The sequence below is a fragment of the Ambystoma mexicanum genome, chromosome 5q (assembly GCF_040938575.1).
Source record: "Ambystoma mexicanum isolate Mex_15411 chromosome 5q, UKY_AmexF1_1, whole genome shotgun sequence".
NCBI classification, from domain to species: domain Eukaryota; kingdom Metazoa; phylum Chordata; class Amphibia; order Caudata; family Ambystomatidae; genus Ambystoma; species Ambystoma mexicanum.
The window spans coordinates 658,375,609-658,393,455 of NC_090933.1; the positions used below are offsets into that span (position 1 = coordinate 658,375,609).

Below are 17,847 nucleotides of genomic sequence, written 5' to 3' on the forward strand. Positions count from 1 at the left end.
CTCCCTCTAACTACTGCATCTTATGCTTCACTTGAAACGATAGTGTCACTGGGAATTTTGATGGGACTAATCTCAACGAGTTTGAAAAACGTGTTTTAGCACCTTTAGGATGTTCTCTGTTTGCAAATAGGAGCCAGCTAAACGTTGCTTCTATTAGGCCTTCTGGTAGACTGTCCAGACCTTTACAATCTATAATTACCTTTAAAATAGCTCCGTAGGTAACAGGGATGCCATGCCTCTTTCCTATACCATTAACCATAGTCCACACTCTGTTCCATTTTGCATACAAAGAGAGGGTTCCCAGCCAATGGGTACATTTGAGGGATGTTTGAATACTGCCGTACTAACCAGTGAGAATAGACCTCTGTATGTAGGAGATCCCATTTACTTTATTTGCGGTAATGAAGCGTATCCATGGTTGCCAAGAGACTGGGACTGTACTTGTTATTTAGGAATACTGTTACTAGGTGTATATGTCGCCACCACTGCTGAAGTTTCTAGCATTCATCCCAGGCGGGATAAGGATGGTGACACTCCCTCACAGATTCTGGGTGATGTTGCTAAATCCTTTGTACCATTTTGCGGACAGATGATTAACTCCCAAGATATTCGAAAATTGCCGAGGGTTTTAGAGAAAACCATGAAACCACCAACATCCTATATAACATGACAATAGAGCAAAAGGCTATTAGATGAATGGCTCTCCAAAATAGGATGGTTCTAGACATCATTCTAGCTGAGCGTGGTGGGGTGTGCAAAATGGTGGGATCTGCGTGTTATGTTTTTGTACCCGAGTTCTCCCCCACCATATTTAAGGCAATTAAGAAATTGCACACCTTAAGTATGGAAGTACACATTCCAGAGGGAAACTGGGATATTGGCACATGGTTCTGTGACTTGTTAAGATCTTGGGGCTGGAAAATCTTTGCAGTTCTGATGGTGATCCTTGGCATTGTACTGTTTTGCTGCTGTTGCATACAGTGTCTTCTTGTCATGTGGTCCATTGATAGGGGGAAGTTGTGCACAAGCGGTTGGTAAACTAGAACCTAAGACAAATAGGCCGGGAAAAATTACTAATGCCTTGGTAATGCAGGACATCACCATAAAGGAATTAATGCCCATCAATGTTTTTGAAGATAGAGAGTCAGGATGCTCTGATGATGATACGTGGTTTTCGGGTGATGCTAATATTTGAGTAATGCTCTTGGCTTAGGCCAAAAGGATGGTTTGTAAATGTTTCTTTTGCTTGAATACTGCCTGTTAGTAAACGATTGGCCTAAGCACATTCACATTGCACTATGAATTGCTTTGAATGATCCTGAAACAGGCTGACTACGCCGCCATTTTGAGTTAACCGCCATTTTGATCACCTCTTGCTTTCTGTCCCATGTTTAGAATTGTGTTTTTGGCTCCAGCAGAGCAAAATGAACTTTGTACTGTTTCCATGATGTCAATGTAGATAAGAATGTTGAAGCTGCTAAAGTGGATTTTTTGTCCTACACTGAGAAACCTTGGAGTTAAACAAAAGATGTACTAATCAGTAATTTAGATACCATCTGTTCCAATAGTGGCTTCCCCATTCAAACAGCAAATTAGAATGATGAATAGTTGAACGTGCTCTTCTTGCAGAAATCTTCGTTTTGGTTCTTTGAAACTAAGCTGACTTTAAACTCAAGAACAAATGATAGACAAATATAAGTGAGCAAAATAAAGAATGTTACCTTTGTGCCTTATATTTGGAAAACATATGAAATGTTTAAAGGAAAACAAACAAACTATTCAAAGATGTTTAACATTAGTTAGTTATTTGGATAGGCCATGAACCCTAGGTAAATGTATTACATGAAGAGGGGCTGAACGATGTGTCAGGGATTGTGGAAAACGTGTATAAATACTTGTTTTTTTTAAATGTTCAGCACCCTCTCATCTCACGGTGTCTGCTTGCATAAATTGCGGGGTTTTGAGAGCCAGACAACTGCCTGTTAATAAATGTACATTATACTTTGACCTTGTGACTGGCGTATTTCTATTATGTAGTATTAAGCCTCGATATTGTTTAATATTTCAACATATGCAATGGAAAAGGAATGCAAATGAAAAATCATTTTGACCACACAATAGGGAAAGAGGAACAAAAGTGGAAAATTGTTTTTTGGGATGTTTAGCTTAATTTCAATGGAAAATAAAATGCAAATGGAATTTGTTTTTACTGAGGCTGTAAATGATAGGTTGGCTCTGTGAAAATGGGTAGCTCACACAAGGCAAATCAGTTTTGGTTCAGGGTGACAGATGCAGAAAGAAAATACAGTGGCAAATAGAAACTCGTTTATCAGGGCCCAATTTAAACACAGAGACAAATTTGTTTCCCAGATCACAATGGGATTACATCTTTTGTGCAACACTTCATCATGACTATAACAATTAACAAAAACACTGGGAAAAAGATTGCTGGTTTTGAATTCCACCAATTACGATCCAGTGAAATTAAACGGGGAAAATTAATTGATTTACTTGCAAAAATACTAAGGATTTACACAGACAAATGAGGGGTTTTTCAATGGGGATATGCTAGCATACACAGGCAAACAAGAGATTCTTCTATGGGGAGATGACTGAACTACACTGGCAATTTGGGTTTTCAATGGGGAATTTTCAATGGGGGAAATATTGGATGAAATGCTACAAGAATGAAGGGCTTATGCAATTTAGGGCTGGAGTTACTCCTACTTACATAGCAAGCCTTTGTTTAAGGTTCAGGAAAGCCATCTGCATCTCAGGACACTGTGGAAATATAGGGCAGGGGTCTGGTCACTCCACTCTTAAAGATGTTAAGTTTCAGCAGCCTTCTCTTCATCCTCCTTTTTCTTTCTTCATTGAGTTTGTTGTGTGCCTTGTCCTAGTTCAGTCCCCCTTATACAGCAGAAAGAAATTTATCAATTTTACAATCTAGGTGAAGTACCATGCAATAATCCCTGCCTCTAAGATTGGACAGTTACCCTCTCTCTCCGTCCCCAGTCAGGATTGGTTTAGGGGTTTGGATCAACATCTGTTTTTTTTCTCCATTTGTCATCATCCTTTGTTCTCTTTTCAACTTTTTGGCAAAAACTATTTATGCATCACAACTTCATAATTGTGCTAGCCACTGTCATACAAAACATATTTTCTGTCTTATCTGATCATGGGGAATTAGATAAGCTGACCGCCAAATCCGTAGGATATAGCATGCCCATGTGTCACATCTTCGTTGTTTTCATATGTACAACAGTTATGAATATGTAAGTTATCAAGCATAGTCCTAATTTAATTTTCCAACTTTTCGCCAACTCTCACATTTGTAACATGCTCAGATCAGCCAGAAACCTAGTCTAACTGGCCATTACAGTTCCGAGAGTCACAGGTAGGGGCATTCTATACCCCCAAAACCGCTTGTAAATTACATGAAAAATGGTATAAAAAAATTAAATCAATCCACAGTATGGTAGCTGCACAAAATGCCTAAAATGAAATAGTCTTTTATATTAATTGTGAGTGTTCCTGAGCAGCCAAGGGGAGGGCTGCTTCATCCCCCGCTGCCATCTGTCCCCCTGGGCCAACATGTGACCAGGGTTTTTTATGAGTCTCTTTGAAGTTAGTGTGTGTGCTCTTTGAAGTGGCTGCAACAACGAGTCATGCTCCAGCTAAGGATGGCTTTCTTTTGTAGTCCTTGCTTCCCTAGTCAGTAGGTCTGCAGGATTCAGAATTTTGACGCCTAGAAGGATCACATTTTATTGTGGGTTATTAGATGCGACATCGAGCTGAAGTGGGGCTTTCCGTTGTGAAGTTTTTCCCTCAGCCAGAACAGGTTTTTCCTGAAGATTTAGGACCTAATTCACAGAAGCGTTTTATAATGGCAAAACCCCATTGGAAAAAGTGTCTCTTCCAATGGTCACTGGAGTTGTGTGGGTGAAACATAATATACATTGCTTTTGTCAGCCCACACAGCACGTTTTTCTTTCCGGATATTTTTCTGTGAGCAGTGATATTGTTTCCCATTGGCTTTTTAAAGCCGTTTTTATTTGCAAACACATATGCAGTATGTTTTTGCTTTCACTGTTGAAAAATCTTGTTTTCCATGTTACAGGATTCTTTGATTCCTCCTTCTTTTGTGAATCAAAATGCTGCTTGTCCATTGATAATGATAGGTAGGCCCCTTTTCACAATGCTCTATAACTTTACATGCAACAAAAACAAAAGCCAGGCCTTTTCTGTTGCAGTGTTTAAATGCCTGCCATTCATGTGAAAAGCAAAAGCCAGACGGTTTTTGTTGCTGTGTTTAAATGTCTGCCATTCAGGTGAAAGAGCCTTCTGTTCGGGGCCTTTAAATGCACCCCAAAGGGTTCACTGAGCAGCGCAAATTATTTCTTGAATTGAAATTGTAATAAAGTACTGTGATTTGTGTGTTTCCCCAATTAATTTGTGTGATTTATTTGTGTAACAAGAAGTTAATTGTGAGCCACAAAGTAGGAGGCGGGTGTAGTTGGTGCGATTTTTCTTAACATCTAATTATCCTGGCCAAACGCAACTCATATAATAAGCGTATTTCTATGTCCAACTCAAGTATGAGGGAGCTGTTTTCCATCCTAAAGCAATTAGAGTCGCCTACTCCTATTCTAGATATATGCACAAAAGACCAAGGGCCTGATCACGACTTTGGCGGTAACGCTGGCGGTATTAGCCCTACCGCTGAACTCCCTGGCGCTAATAGCGCCGGATCACGAGTTCGGTGGTAATGTAATTCCCCATTCCCCATTGAGCCCATTCGGGAATGCCCCATTCCCCATTGGGCTCAATGGGGAAAATTCACGTTCTTTCTGCCGGCGGATTTTCCGCCGGCGGTAATAGCGTGAATTTTCGGCGGATTTCCCCCCAGCCAAGAGCTGGGGCAAAATCCACCGCAGTCCTGATTTGGCGGACCCTTAAATCCGTGGTAATAGCGCGACCGCCCGATTTAAGGGTTACCGCCAAAGTCGTGATGAGGACCAAAGTCTGGTGCACAGAGATACAACAAGCACTGGCCAACAAAGTCACCATGCACCAAAAGAAAATAGCGACTAAGAAAGCAGCACTTAATCTACCGCCAATATCTAACGCTAACCCGCCTTCTATGAAACAAAACACAACTATCCAATTCAGATTTGCAAAAACGTCTATCCGGGAGGTGGAGAAAGTCATCCTCTCTCTTAAGCCATTCAACTGCCAAGGTGACTTGTGCCCTGCACAACTTATAAAGGATGCCGCTAGAGAACTTTCCCCCTTCATTGCTAAACTCGTAAATGCCTCATTCACCTCAGGCACTGTGCCGTCCAACCTGAAACAATCATGGGTACTGCCGTTGCTAAAAAAACAATCCTTAGAACCCCTCATCCCCACTAACTACCGCCCCATTACGACAGCCCCTTCCTGTTAAAAATCCTGGACAATATTGCATATACCCAAATCCAAAAATTCCTAGAACACCACAAGCTCCTTGGAGCAAGGCAGTCTGGTTTCTGTCCACAACACGGGACCGAGACCGCTCTCATCGATTTGAAAGCTCAAATTGCTGAGCTAAGAGACAAAGATCAAACAGCCCTCCTCTTACTCCTGGATCTCTCTGCTGCATTCAACCTTGTAGATCACAAAGTCCTCTGTAACCACTTAAACTCTGCTGCACACTTTTCTAAAGAAGCCACACTATTGGTTGAATCCTTCCTTAGCGAAAGGACCATGAGGGTGTTCTCCCCCTCAGATGCAGCTGACCCAATCCCCATTCTGTGCGGCGTTCCCCAGGGCTCCTGTGTATCTCCAACACTAGACAACATATTTACTAAGCCCATTTTTGATGATCTGGACCTTCTTGGTATCACCTAAACTAACCATGCAGATGATACCCAGATCCTCCTCCCACTTTCAGGGGATTACAATAAGGATTTGGCCTTGTTAAATAGGGTGTATCTCATCATCCAGGCATGGATGGCAACTCACGGTCTATGCCTGAATGATGACAAAACAGAGTTAATCATTTTGTGCACACATTCTAACCTCAAAAAACTAGGCCAGGATTACTCTGCCTTTGAGATCGACGGGAATAACATTAATGTAGCCAAGGAAGTGAAGACGCTATTTTTCTATCTAGATGCCACCCTCTCCTTCAACAAACAGGTGAATTCATTGGCCTCAGCCACAGCTTACACATGTAAGCTCATCCGAGCAGGTAAACACTTTATCTCAGATGACAACTGCATGATTTTAGCCAGAGCTCTCATTCTATCTAGACTCGATTAATGCAATGCCTTATATATTGGGGCCAACAAATACATCACACATATAATACAAATTCTAAAAAATAACGCCTTGAGAGCAGCTCTTGGTATCTCTAGACGAACACATATTTCTAAGATAAGGCGTAATAACAACTGGCTGTCGACCCAAGACAAAATCCTACTGAAAGTTGCCTCCCTCACACACAAAGCCCTGAACAAAGCGGCTCCTCTCTATCTAACTGATAGATTTGTAGTGGAAAGATCTTCCAGACCCTCAAGAATCTCCAATGTCAACACACTTATCATACCAAGATTTAAATTGACCATGGCCGCAGGTGCCAGCTTCCCCGTCCGGGCGGTCTAAGTATGGAACACACTGCCCCACAATATACGTGAAGAGAAATCCTACCTTAAATTCAGAGCCAATTACATCAACCACCTGAAGCAATCGATCATTTAGCCAGTGCCTCCTTCCCCCCCACCACCCGCTGATATATTATTACCTATAACCTGTATAATTTCCACTATATAATTTTACTGTATTACTGCTACGGCCTGTATACATTTTTAGCATTATGTGTAATTATGTGACTATGTAACCTAAGCTTCGCATTTCCCGTACTGCTGCGCCCTCTTACCCTCGGGTCCTGTACTGCTGCACCCTCTTACCCTCGGGTCCTGTACTGCTGCACCCTCTTACCCTCGGGTCTGGTGTGCATTATAAGTGAATAAAACAAACACACAAACAAACATAAATATATTCCTGTGCACCGGCCAAGTTCTTGGCTCATTGGTAGCTCAGGGAGTTAGGGGGGGGTCAAAGGGGTATTAGATGAATTGGAGATAGGGCCGAATAAAAGAATCCATTAAACAGTTTGTTGCATGACACCTTGAGTGGGGAGGGAAGGAACTCCCCCTGTTGAGGGAGGCCTCTCACTAAACCGTAGGTCAGCGTCAAGAGGTGAACAAGCATCTGAGTTTTTGGAAAGCTTTAAAAACCTATCTTTCTAATACTGTCCTCTTTACTGTTCATAATGTCCCCTCTCCTCTGTTACTTTCTTAGCGCCTGGGCGCCTTAGTTGCGCTCTACAAATCTTATTACATTATAAGAGTGAGACGACCACAAGCTTTCACCAGGTATGCACCCATGCTCTGGAACAAGCGTCCTGCCAACATCAGGCTGGCACCCTTACTACTGCGATTCATTAAAGAACTGAAACCCTGCTTTTCAAGAAACACATCCTCGGCCAATGAAGGACATAGAATGAGGACAGCTCCCCTTCCCCTCCCCCACTACATACCACCCCCTCTATTGTACAGTGTGCTGTTGTTTCCTAGCTAGGATTCCATTCTCTACATGAGTTCCATACATGAGGGGGGCAATGTGGCAGGCCATGCATGCTACTCGGTCACGCTGTTCTTCGAGTATGTGTTACTTTGAGGCTGGGAACAGCCATGTCACACTGTAATACTTCTTGTCTGTGCTGTTTTACAGTTATAACGCAGCATTGCCATGGCCGGATACAGCCAGGGTGTTTTCTGCAAAATAGCCAATGGAACATTGGCAAGTTACTGGACTAAATAAAGCATAATTTTAAGGAAGCAATCAACCTAAACAAATGTGTTCCTCAGCAAAGGGCATTCGCCCTTGCCATGCCTGACATGCCATGGGAGCTAAGGCAGTGAAGCATGCTGGCCCTTGAACCTCACCTGCTTCGACTTAGGTCTTAGCTCGCGTGTTCGCTTTAATATCTAGAGGGGCGCGGCCGCCTAAAGGCGGTTAGTGAGAGGGCAAATTAAATTTCAGTGAGTGATCATTAGGCGACAAAATAGCCGCAAAAACAATGTAGACATTACTATATTCTTGGGGTTGGGTTAAATGGGAAAGCTAGGGGTGGAATTCAGGTGGAACGGGTTGTGGGATGTGCAGGTCAACTTTTGGCTTACTGCACAAAAACCCAGACTCATTTAAAAGTGGAAAAGGTTGCTTTAATGTGACAGGCCAAAGCTTACAATCAAACGCTTAACTGGCTCCATGGCCTAACAAACTAAAGAAATATTTTAACCACCAATTAAATAAATTAAACATTTTCATTTTCATTTTCCCCCAACAATTAAATAATTAAATAACCCAATTCCTCCCTAATGATCCCTTGGATCCTACCGTCTCCTTGCCCCTTTTCCAGGCATCCCGCTTTCTCCCAGGGGCCATGCCCCTCCAGGCTCAATACCTGTTCCCCCGGGGTGACCTGCTTGTGCAAACAGCGCCACCCCATCCTTTCCCGTGTCATTCCCCCATTGTGCTTCCCTCCCCCCACATCAAAAGGGGCCATGCCCCCGGCACCAGAAAAACCCTCCCCCGAGGAGTTCTTTCTGCCCCACCCCCCCAAACTTTTCTACCTCAAACTTTTTACCCAGTCTCCCAGTCCAGAACCTAAGAAGAGCCACACCCGTATCCCTCACCAGATCATTTTCCCCAGCAAAACTAATCCCCCCCATCTGTAGGCCCATAGCTTTCCCTCACACCAGCCAACATAGGAAGCAACTAATCCCAGCCCAGCCCCTCAAACCCGGACATCTTACCACAACATCTTTATAGTTGCACCCCAGTTGCCTGCCAACAACCCTTTTCTCAGCTTCTTTCCCCGCCCACTTAACCCTAGAATGTCCCAAAAACCAGTTTTTTGACATCTGACCGGACCTCCTAGCAGCATCTGAAGAAGAAATTACAAAATCACTTACAAATCAACAACATCCTAATAAATGCAACACTCTTGCTACCTACTGAAAAAATTCTATAAAGACATTCCGTTTGCCCCGGTCCCTGACATACCCTTTGTATCTCGCTTACTCCCAGCGTCCCAACCTTTTCACCTACTCCTCTTAATAGCCCAGCCTGCTACTTTCAGATGCTGCACCCCTCCTGAATGAATGAGTTCCAACCTCCTAACCTTTCCCACACCACTAGTAACACCTCCTCAGTACCCTATCCTCTCTGGCCATCTCCTTAACCTTCTCCGGAAACACCTCAGGTTTTCTCCTACCGTCCCCCAATATTTCGCCCCTTTCCCTAACCTTTATACAATACACCTAAACCCACTTAGACCCCCTCTTTCCTCTAAACTATTACCCCCCTGCTCCCCCTTGCCCCCTCACCTTCCATCACCTTATTAGTATTGGCCCTGCGTTGCCCCCCCTGCACCGGGGGCCCACGTGTACCCCCGTCCATGCAGGCCCTTTGCTTTATTGCTCCTCCCGCCACTGCACCAGGGGGCACCCCCGCCTTCCTTATCACTAATTTTCAAGATCCTCGCGTCCATTACCACCTGTTTCCCACCTGCACGAGGGGCCCTAGTGCACCCCCGTCCATGCAGGCCCCTTTTCTTCCTTACTCCTCTCCACCGCTGCACCAGGGGCCAAACCTGTGCCCCCGTCCATGCAGTCCATTCCACATAAATTCCTCTTCCAGCACCTTGCTTCGTTGCTCCACTTCTTTCCCCCAGCTGCACCAGGGGCCCTAGTCACCCCCGTCCATGCAGACCCAGCTCATCACTTCCCCTTGCTGCACCAGAGGTGCTCCCGCACCTCCGTCCATGCAGCCTGAAGCTTACTCACCTTGTCGTGCGGCAAGCGTGAGAGCTTCGCCACCGTTGTCCATGCCCTCTAAATGACGGCCACCGCCCCTTAACAATTTCCACAGTTACATCCCCCCTGCGGCCCTCCCCTACCTACGCTTCTTCCTCCTCACCCTTCTCCTACCCCCTTTAAGTCACCCCACAAACCTTTCATCAAACCTTGTGCCCCCCCTCCTTTTACGTTAAACTGAGCCCGAACTACCAGCACACCCCAATTTACCTGGCATGCGGTCCTTTCCCCCCACCTCCTTGCCCCGCTCCTCGCCCTGCCCCACTCTCCCCTGCCTGAAAACAATCTGTAACTGGATGCCGACCCACACACTTGCTGCACTCGTATTTAAATTTGCACATCCACCTCGTGCAGCCTTCTTTATTGAACGCCCAACATGCTGTCGAGGGCTGTCCGCCTCCTCCCCCCGCCCCCTCATGGGCGGGGCGACCAAGAAAGGGCCGGTAAGGCACAGGCAGCCCACTTGCTGTGTGCAATGTCGGGGCAGGCCTCGTTGGAGCCATCCATTGCAGCCAAAGATCCATGTCTATCTCCCCCCAGACCGCCTGACTGTCCTCCGCCATTCTCGCTCTGAATTCCTCATCATAGAGTACCCAGGCAAAACCCCCAAAACTCGTGAAAGCCTTCCTAATTATGTCCATATATTTAAGCAGGGCCACGCAACGCTCCGGGAATTTTTCACAGTACACACTGGCATAAATGCTAAACGCCGACGTCCAATTCTCAATAGTCACCGGGACCCTTGGGCGTGAAGCCAGTTCCCTCTCTTCCTCCTTAGACCCCTCCTTTGCTCTCACTTCCTTATGGAGCAATTTAAAGACCTCCACAAATTCCCCCGCCTGAATCTTCTCCCTGGTCGCTGCCATCAAGTGCGCCCCCAGTGGTTTTGTTATCCCCATGTATGGCCATTTTTTCTCCTTTCTTTTCACTTCACACTCCTTATCTTTTCCGGCTTGCACTTCGAGCACCAATGGCTCCACCACCTTGTCCGTTTGGACCTCCACTGAGCAAATGCTCTTCTCAACCCCCGCGGCTCCAATGGCCTGCACCCCAACTTCCTTCCTTACACTTTGCAGTCCAGACCCTTCATCCCCTGTCCCCCGTCTTGCGACCCCTCTCTGCCATGCAGATGACCATTCCCTTTCCCGCTCACCTCTTTCCACACCTGCCGCCTGTGGTCTGGCGTCCACACCGATGCTCCTCCTCTCCTTTCTTAGAGGGCTCTTACATTGCGGATGCGAGCTCATGCCCGAGTTGAGTTGATGATCTTCTTCCGAGCCCGGGGCGTCCGCCCCGCCACTCCTTTGACATCTTCTCGGCGGGGTTGTGGAAACCCCTGCCTGGTCCTCTTCTCTCGGGCGAGGCGTTCCTTCCTCCACCCTGGAATCCTCATTGCTAGGGGCTGTGCTGCGCCCTCTAGGCTCTCCTTGCGCTGACCGAGGAGGGGCCGTACTGAAACCCTCTAGCTCCACCTGACTAGCGGGGGCTGCGCAGAGCCCTCCGCCCTCCTTCCTCCTACCCGGGGGGGCCGTTCCGCGCCCCATTCTAACTCCTCAAAGGACGGTGACCTCTCCCTCCTTCTCCCCCCTGCACTCTTCTGCAGGTATTTATCCCCTTTTCCCCTTTGCCCTGTCACCCCCCTCTGCGCCCCTTCACTGGCTCCACTCTGATTCCTTTGAGCCACCTCCATCTGAGAGTTACTACCTACCCTAGAACTAATACTCGCTCCCTCCCTACCTGGCTGCCCACCCAAAATCATTTCTCCCTCTGACACCCTCCTATCTAACTCCTTCCTCAACTTCGGGCCCCTGGTTTCCCACACCTCCCCTCTCCCCACCGATGGGGTGCAATGTAGACATTACTATATTCTTGGGGTTGGGTTAAATGGGAAAGCTAGGGGTGAAATTCAGGTGGAACGGGTTGGGGGATGTGCAGGTCAACTTCTGTGCACACTGCACACAGCCTACTTCCTACCTGCACGTTCGCACACGCTGTACGCCTGCCCCGAGGCAGAGGTGAAGTGTACCTGACCTGTGCCCGTTGCATGCGACTGGCTGCAGCGTTTGCAGGATGGGTCTGCCTACTGTATACACACTCCGTTAGGAATGATGACACCAGCTTCAGAAATGCAAGCCGTTCGTCGTGCCAGCCGCGGCGAATCCCTGCGGGATGATAGAACACGCCTCGTTTTGCCCCGGGCGTTGTTCGGGTATAGCCCATAAACGGGCGCCAAGCTGCACGCGCGGGACGTGCGCGCTGGATGCAAGCGGTGTGACCGCGCGCTGGTGTGCCGGCGGCGCGTACACTCAAGTGCACACGCACAGTTGCATTTAAACTTTAAGCGGCTGCCTTCCCGAGTGCACTATATTGCCGCACCGAGTTCCACGGTGATGGGCCGGTAGACGTTCTCGAAAATAAAGGCCCACATCTACGAAACTAATGTGTAACTTTTATATGGTAAATTAATAGCAGGCGCACCCTAACTAGTAACCCGTACTGAAAACCGGGGCCAGAGGGCGTCTGTGATTGCTGAAAAACGTTGAGCATTGCATGTCCCGCGCCAACAAAGCTAGAGTTAAAGTGGCGCTGTGCATGAACTATTAACACAATAATTCCCAACGGGTGCTTGGCATATTGGAAAGCTCGCGTTTCACTGATCATTTGAACAGTGACATCGGCCGCCTGTGCCTTGGTATCCCGGGTCAAAGCATTCGGCACTTGGGCAAGATTCATTCATCTCAGGGTAAGAGTGGTTGTGCATCCTATCTTGTAATCCGGTGTGTAGTAAGCACATAGGAACGTTCATTAATGCAGTGACAGAAGCAATTGCGTGTTTTCCTTCTTAGCAAAGAGCCCGTGCGGAGCGCCTGCTACAGCTATGCTTTCCGCCTGTGATTCGGCGCGGGCGCCAGTGCAGGGTGGAGGTGCGCCCGTTAAAACCCGTGCCAAGCCCTGGCACCGCGTTCCACGGTCTCCTGTTGAGTGCTGAGCAGGCCCGGGTGCTGCCCGCCAGCCCGCGGCCTCTCCGCGCTCGCGCGCAATAGGACACCCAACTGTTCACGCAGTGACATCCAGAAACAGGTTTTGTGGCAAAACCTCCTCCGTGAACCTATTATGGAGATTAATAGATTATTTCTCCGTTTTCAAGAAATTCTCCGTGGGCAAATTTCACCATATGGTCCGGAGAGCATTAGAATTTCATCATATTAGAGGCTCATGTAATGAAAAGAGTCCGGCACCTGGGGCCAGCGCCGAACGCCGCAATTAAAAGGCGGTTTTTTTGCAATCGAGCCAGAGAATAGCCCTTGCCCGCTGCCCCATAAAACATGGCAGTGCCCGGGTACTGCTGACAAACGGGATAGATTTCCTGTCAAAGTTGGGGAACATGTTTTATAGAGATGTCAAAGGGGGGGGCAACTGCTCCTAGCACAGAAGGGCGCCCGCGTGATACGGGTGTGTGTGTTATACGCATTCGACAGCACTGCTCGGCGAGTTGTGTGCCAGAGGTGGTTATAAGCCAGGTTTCTCCTTGGCGAATACATCGCGCGTATGTGAGTGAAATACCTCCTTGGCAGCATTTCGAGGAGTGGCGCGGCGCCACTCCTATTCTGGGAAGTCCTACCCTGCCCATCAGGTTGGTCTTCAAGATCACCGGTTAATGACTTGCGACCGGGTGAGCCCTAACTTTGCCTCACGACACCCCTCTCTCAAAGACTGCCGCACAGAGAAGAGCCCCTGTCAAGTCTCCTTGGGGTCACGCTCTGAAATTGACTTTACAGAGAAAATAACAGAAGCGTTTAAAATGGCGCCGTCCCATAGGAACACGTTCTGTGAATTAGACCCAAGACATGTATTAACTTCATTGTAAGCGTGTTGTGTGATGTGTGTCTGCTCTTAAGGGGCCATAGGAAATGGGATAAGCAACTGCGCCGTGTTACCTGAACTTTGCATTAGTCAGATCGTGTCTGATTTACAAACGTTTTTCACAATGGCACAATCCCTTTGAAAAACACTATGGGCTTGATTGACAAAAATGAAACATGGGAAAGTCCCATTGAAAGCATTCCTGTAAAGCAGGCCCTTTGTGTGGAGCGCCCATGAACACCTGCATTTGCACTGGGGCAAACAGTGCTCAGTGGAAAGGTGCATTTGTTTGCAAAGGTGCAAGCTTTGCCCGGGTGCAAAGATGGGGCGCACAATGACTGAACGCGAGTGCTAAGGGTAGGCCGTGTGGCGCAAAGAGTTGCAGCCGCGATGCTCACTTTGAAGAGTGCGTTTGTGGGGTGGGGGGTGTAACGGAGTCGCAGCCCTCCTGCTGAATAGCAAGCAGAGCACGTGCGGTATAAAGGCTGGCAGGGGCTTCCCTGCGAGCAGACGGGCTTGGCGACTTGATGGGGCTAGGACAAGTCTCCTGGTTGCACGTGCGGAGAAGGACCCGGTCAGGGACCGCAGTCTCCCTGAAGGAACCGCAAAGCACCCCGGCTTTTAGCGCGCTCATCGAGGAGTGAAAGTCGCCACACATGTCAAGCTGAAGGCAGTTGTTGGGCTACTAACAGGACACGGCGTCTTGCAAGCATATGGGCTGCGCTGCGCCCACAGATGGCGTGGAGAAGAATGGGGGACAGGCGCCTCCTATAAAGCCCTAGCCACCGACTGTCTGCAGATCTGGGGAAATCAGCGAGCAGCCGGGGCTGGGGGCCAGCAGCCAGCGCCGGGGAGTGTTTGTTACCGCTTTAATCCTATTAATTAAAACGTTAACCTGATTGGGTAGAAAGCTGGGTCCCAACAGGCGAGCCCGCTCCATAATAACCTACTCAGAGAGATAATGATGTGAAAGGCTCCCCCGGCTGCGCAGGCTCCGGATATCCACCGAAGGTGTATCCGAGCACGAGAAGCGGCGGGAGAGCGTGTTTCCACTCTGAGGGTCCTGGCGCAGCGCAGTTTCCTGCGCCGAGAAGAGAAAGGAGTGCCACAAGAACGGCGCAAAAACAGGACTTGAAACGGGGAGTCCAGTGAAAGAGGACAAGAGAGTGGCACAAGAAAGGGGCTTCGGGAGAGTTGGACTACCATAGTAGGAGGTCGCCAGAAGACACCGAGCAGAGGAGACGCAGCAGAAGCAGGGGCCAGCACAGGTGCCCCCAGAGATCGCTCGGATCTGAAGCCCCGGGCAGGGCTCGGGCTGCTCCCCGCAGGACCATGGACAGAGGGCTGTCGGCTGAAGAGCTCTACCACCACAAGAGCTTGGCTGCCAAGAGGATGGAGTCTGCCTTCCGCTCGCCCCCTGGCCTCGACCTCTCCCTGCAGCGGGACGGACGCTCGCCCAGCCTGGGCTGCTTCGACGCCACGGACCCCTCAGAGCTTCTCCTGCCGCACCAGCAGCCTCGGCCAGGCGGAAGCAGCGGAGAGGCACTGGCTGCCGCCTCCCGGTGCCCTCAGTACGCAGAGAGCGCCAGCCGCAGCTCGGTGGCAGAGAGCAGCGGAGGCGAGGACCAGAGCCCGGACGACGAGGACAGCGGAGGAGACGGCCGCTGCCCGCGGCTGATGCGCGGGGGCGGCGCAGGCGATGCGCGCCTGCACTCGTCCACGGCCGGCTGCGCAGCGGGCGCTGGTGGAGGACTGATGCTCCCCGGTGGCGGCGGCGGCACAGGAGGCACGGGGAAGAAGTCCAAAGAGCAGAAGGCACTTCGGCTGAACATCAACGCACGGGAGCGGAGGCGCATGCACGACCTGAACGATGCGCTGGACGAGCTGCGCTCCGTGATCCCCTACGCGCACAGCCCCTCGGTGCGCAAACTCTCCAAGATCGCCACCCTGCTGCTGGCCAAGAACTACATCCTGATGCAGGCACAGGCACTGGAGGAGATGCGCCGGCTAGTTGCCTACCTAAACCAGGGCCAGGCGCTGGGCGCCGCCGCCGCCGCCCTGCCCGGCTCAGCTGCTGCTGCCCTACACCCGGCCCTGGGCGCCTACGAGCAGGCGGCGGCTGCTGCGGCTGGCTACCCCTTCAGCGCCGGCCTGCCCACCGGCAGCTGCCCAGACAAGTGCACCCTCTTCAGCAGCGTCTCGTCCAGCCTCTGCAAGCAGTGCACGGACAAACCTTGAGGGTGGCCGCCGGGGGAGGCACGGGGGGCCTGCTGGGGACCATAGTAAGGGCATGCCCGAGGGGGGCTGGAGTTAGGGAGCACGGGAGGGCCTTCTGGGGACTATCAGCCAAGGTCCTAGACCGTAGGACGGGGCAAGGCGCAGAGGGTTATGGGGTTGGTAGAGGTGAAGGTGGTGCCAGCTACAGGGCGTGGGAAGGAAGGTGGGTAGGTAAGAGCACCCATGGGTATTACATGGGCCCAGCTTCGTTTACCAAGCGGCGTTGTTGGTGTGAACCAACCTGCAATGAAAGAAGTTCCCGGCCAAAGTACTTGCCAACTTCGGGGAACCCCCGAACGGCCTTTTGATATCAGAAAGAGGGATACACGCCTGTGAAGGTGATCTTATTATACTAAGGATAAGCTTCTCCACGTCAGCTTCCCGTATTTGCTCACCAGAATATGGGAGGCTGGCCGGGTGGTGTGCACTGGGTTGAGGTGGCAGCAGGGCAGGGTTGATGGCTGGGGGGTCACACATGTTTGAATGGGGGCAGGCGCACTAATGAGCGAAATCTGGACCCGTCCTTGGAACTTGTAAAGTGTGTATTTTAACCTGACTGTGCCTCGCTGTCCAGCTCCCTCGACATGCCCCACAGCCTGTGTGCTACGGCCCTTAAAGTCCGGAGGAGGCAGGTCATCGCACGGCCCCCACTCCTCCAGCACGCGCCCCCACCCTGGCAACAAACACTTGCATTCTTGAACTTGACTGCCGCAAAACCTCAGCGAAATCCCGATTCGCGCGCTTCTTCCCGAAAGAGCTGGACCGGACTTCGCCGAATCCTTCGGAAGAACGAACTATATTTATATATTTAAAATCAAAAGCTGTGCTCAGTTTAATTGAGTGTCAGGCTTTGTAGCTCACGTAAAGTACTGTATTTAGAGACACATCAGAAACACATATGCACTTGAGGTCGTTCCTTTTTGATTCGCAGCGAGGAAAAAAAGTCGAAATGAAGAATTAAAACAAAAGACACAAAGAACGCTAAATGATATTAATAAAGTGACTTTTTATATTCCCGCACAGTTTTGGTCCCGTGTCACGGTGCTCAGTTTAGGGCCTAGCGATTTTAAAAGCATAAGAAAGGATGAACGATGTTTTTGTTGGTTTTAAAAGACGGCATTTCTGTGCACGATGTTACTTTCCGGTGCGGGTTAATGTGTGGAAGGCAAGGCATTGATTTAATGTTATGAGAAGGAGATATCTGTTCTGCGTTTGGGGCCACGGTTTATTCACGTACCTTTTCCTGGTGCTCCGTAAATTACATTTATCGTTCACTTTAAACTTTGTGCCAAGCATTTCTTTGCCAACTTCTCATAGGAAAATTCGGGATATTTTGGGGTTACTTCGATTTATGAACGATGGTGTGGATGGATGACTGATGTATTTATATTGCGACTGAAACTATTGCTTTGGTTCACAATGTGCGACGGACGATTTTCTCGAAAAGATAAGAATTATGTGTTGGCCTTTGCTTTCATTTAAAGAATGACATTATTTTCCTTCAGCCGTTTACAAAAGCATTTCCAATACACAGACGATGAGAGAAACAATGTGCGTGTGTCGTTATTTCTGTATCTTTCGCCCAGGTGCACTATTCGTGTCTGAAATGTGGATTTCTTGCTTGGTCATGTTGGTGTAGAATGCATTTGTTTTTCTTGTTGATTGAAGAGCGACAGGTTGGCCTGATGGCAGTGCTCGAACAGCGCCGCGATCCCTCGAAACCACGAAAGCGGCGCTGAGCTGTTTTTACATCACGGCGCAGTTTTGGGCTGTATTTTTA

General features: G+C 49.0%; 1 protein-coding gene across 1 annotated transcript; it reads left to right on the forward strand.

Annotated features, from left to right (window-relative positions):
* The first annotated feature begins 14,282 nt into the window (after nt 1-14,282).
* BHLHE22 (basic helix-loop-helix family member e22) lies at nt 14,283-17,633 on the forward strand. Its single transcript, XM_069621113.1, has one exon. It carries the CDS (start codon nt 15,123-15,125, stop codon nt 16,026-16,028), a length of 906 nt encoding a protein of 301 aa, XP_069477214.1. The 5' UTR covers nt 14,283-15,122; the 3' UTR covers nt 16,029-17,633.
* The last annotated feature ends 214 nt before the right edge of the window (nt 17,634-17,847 follow it).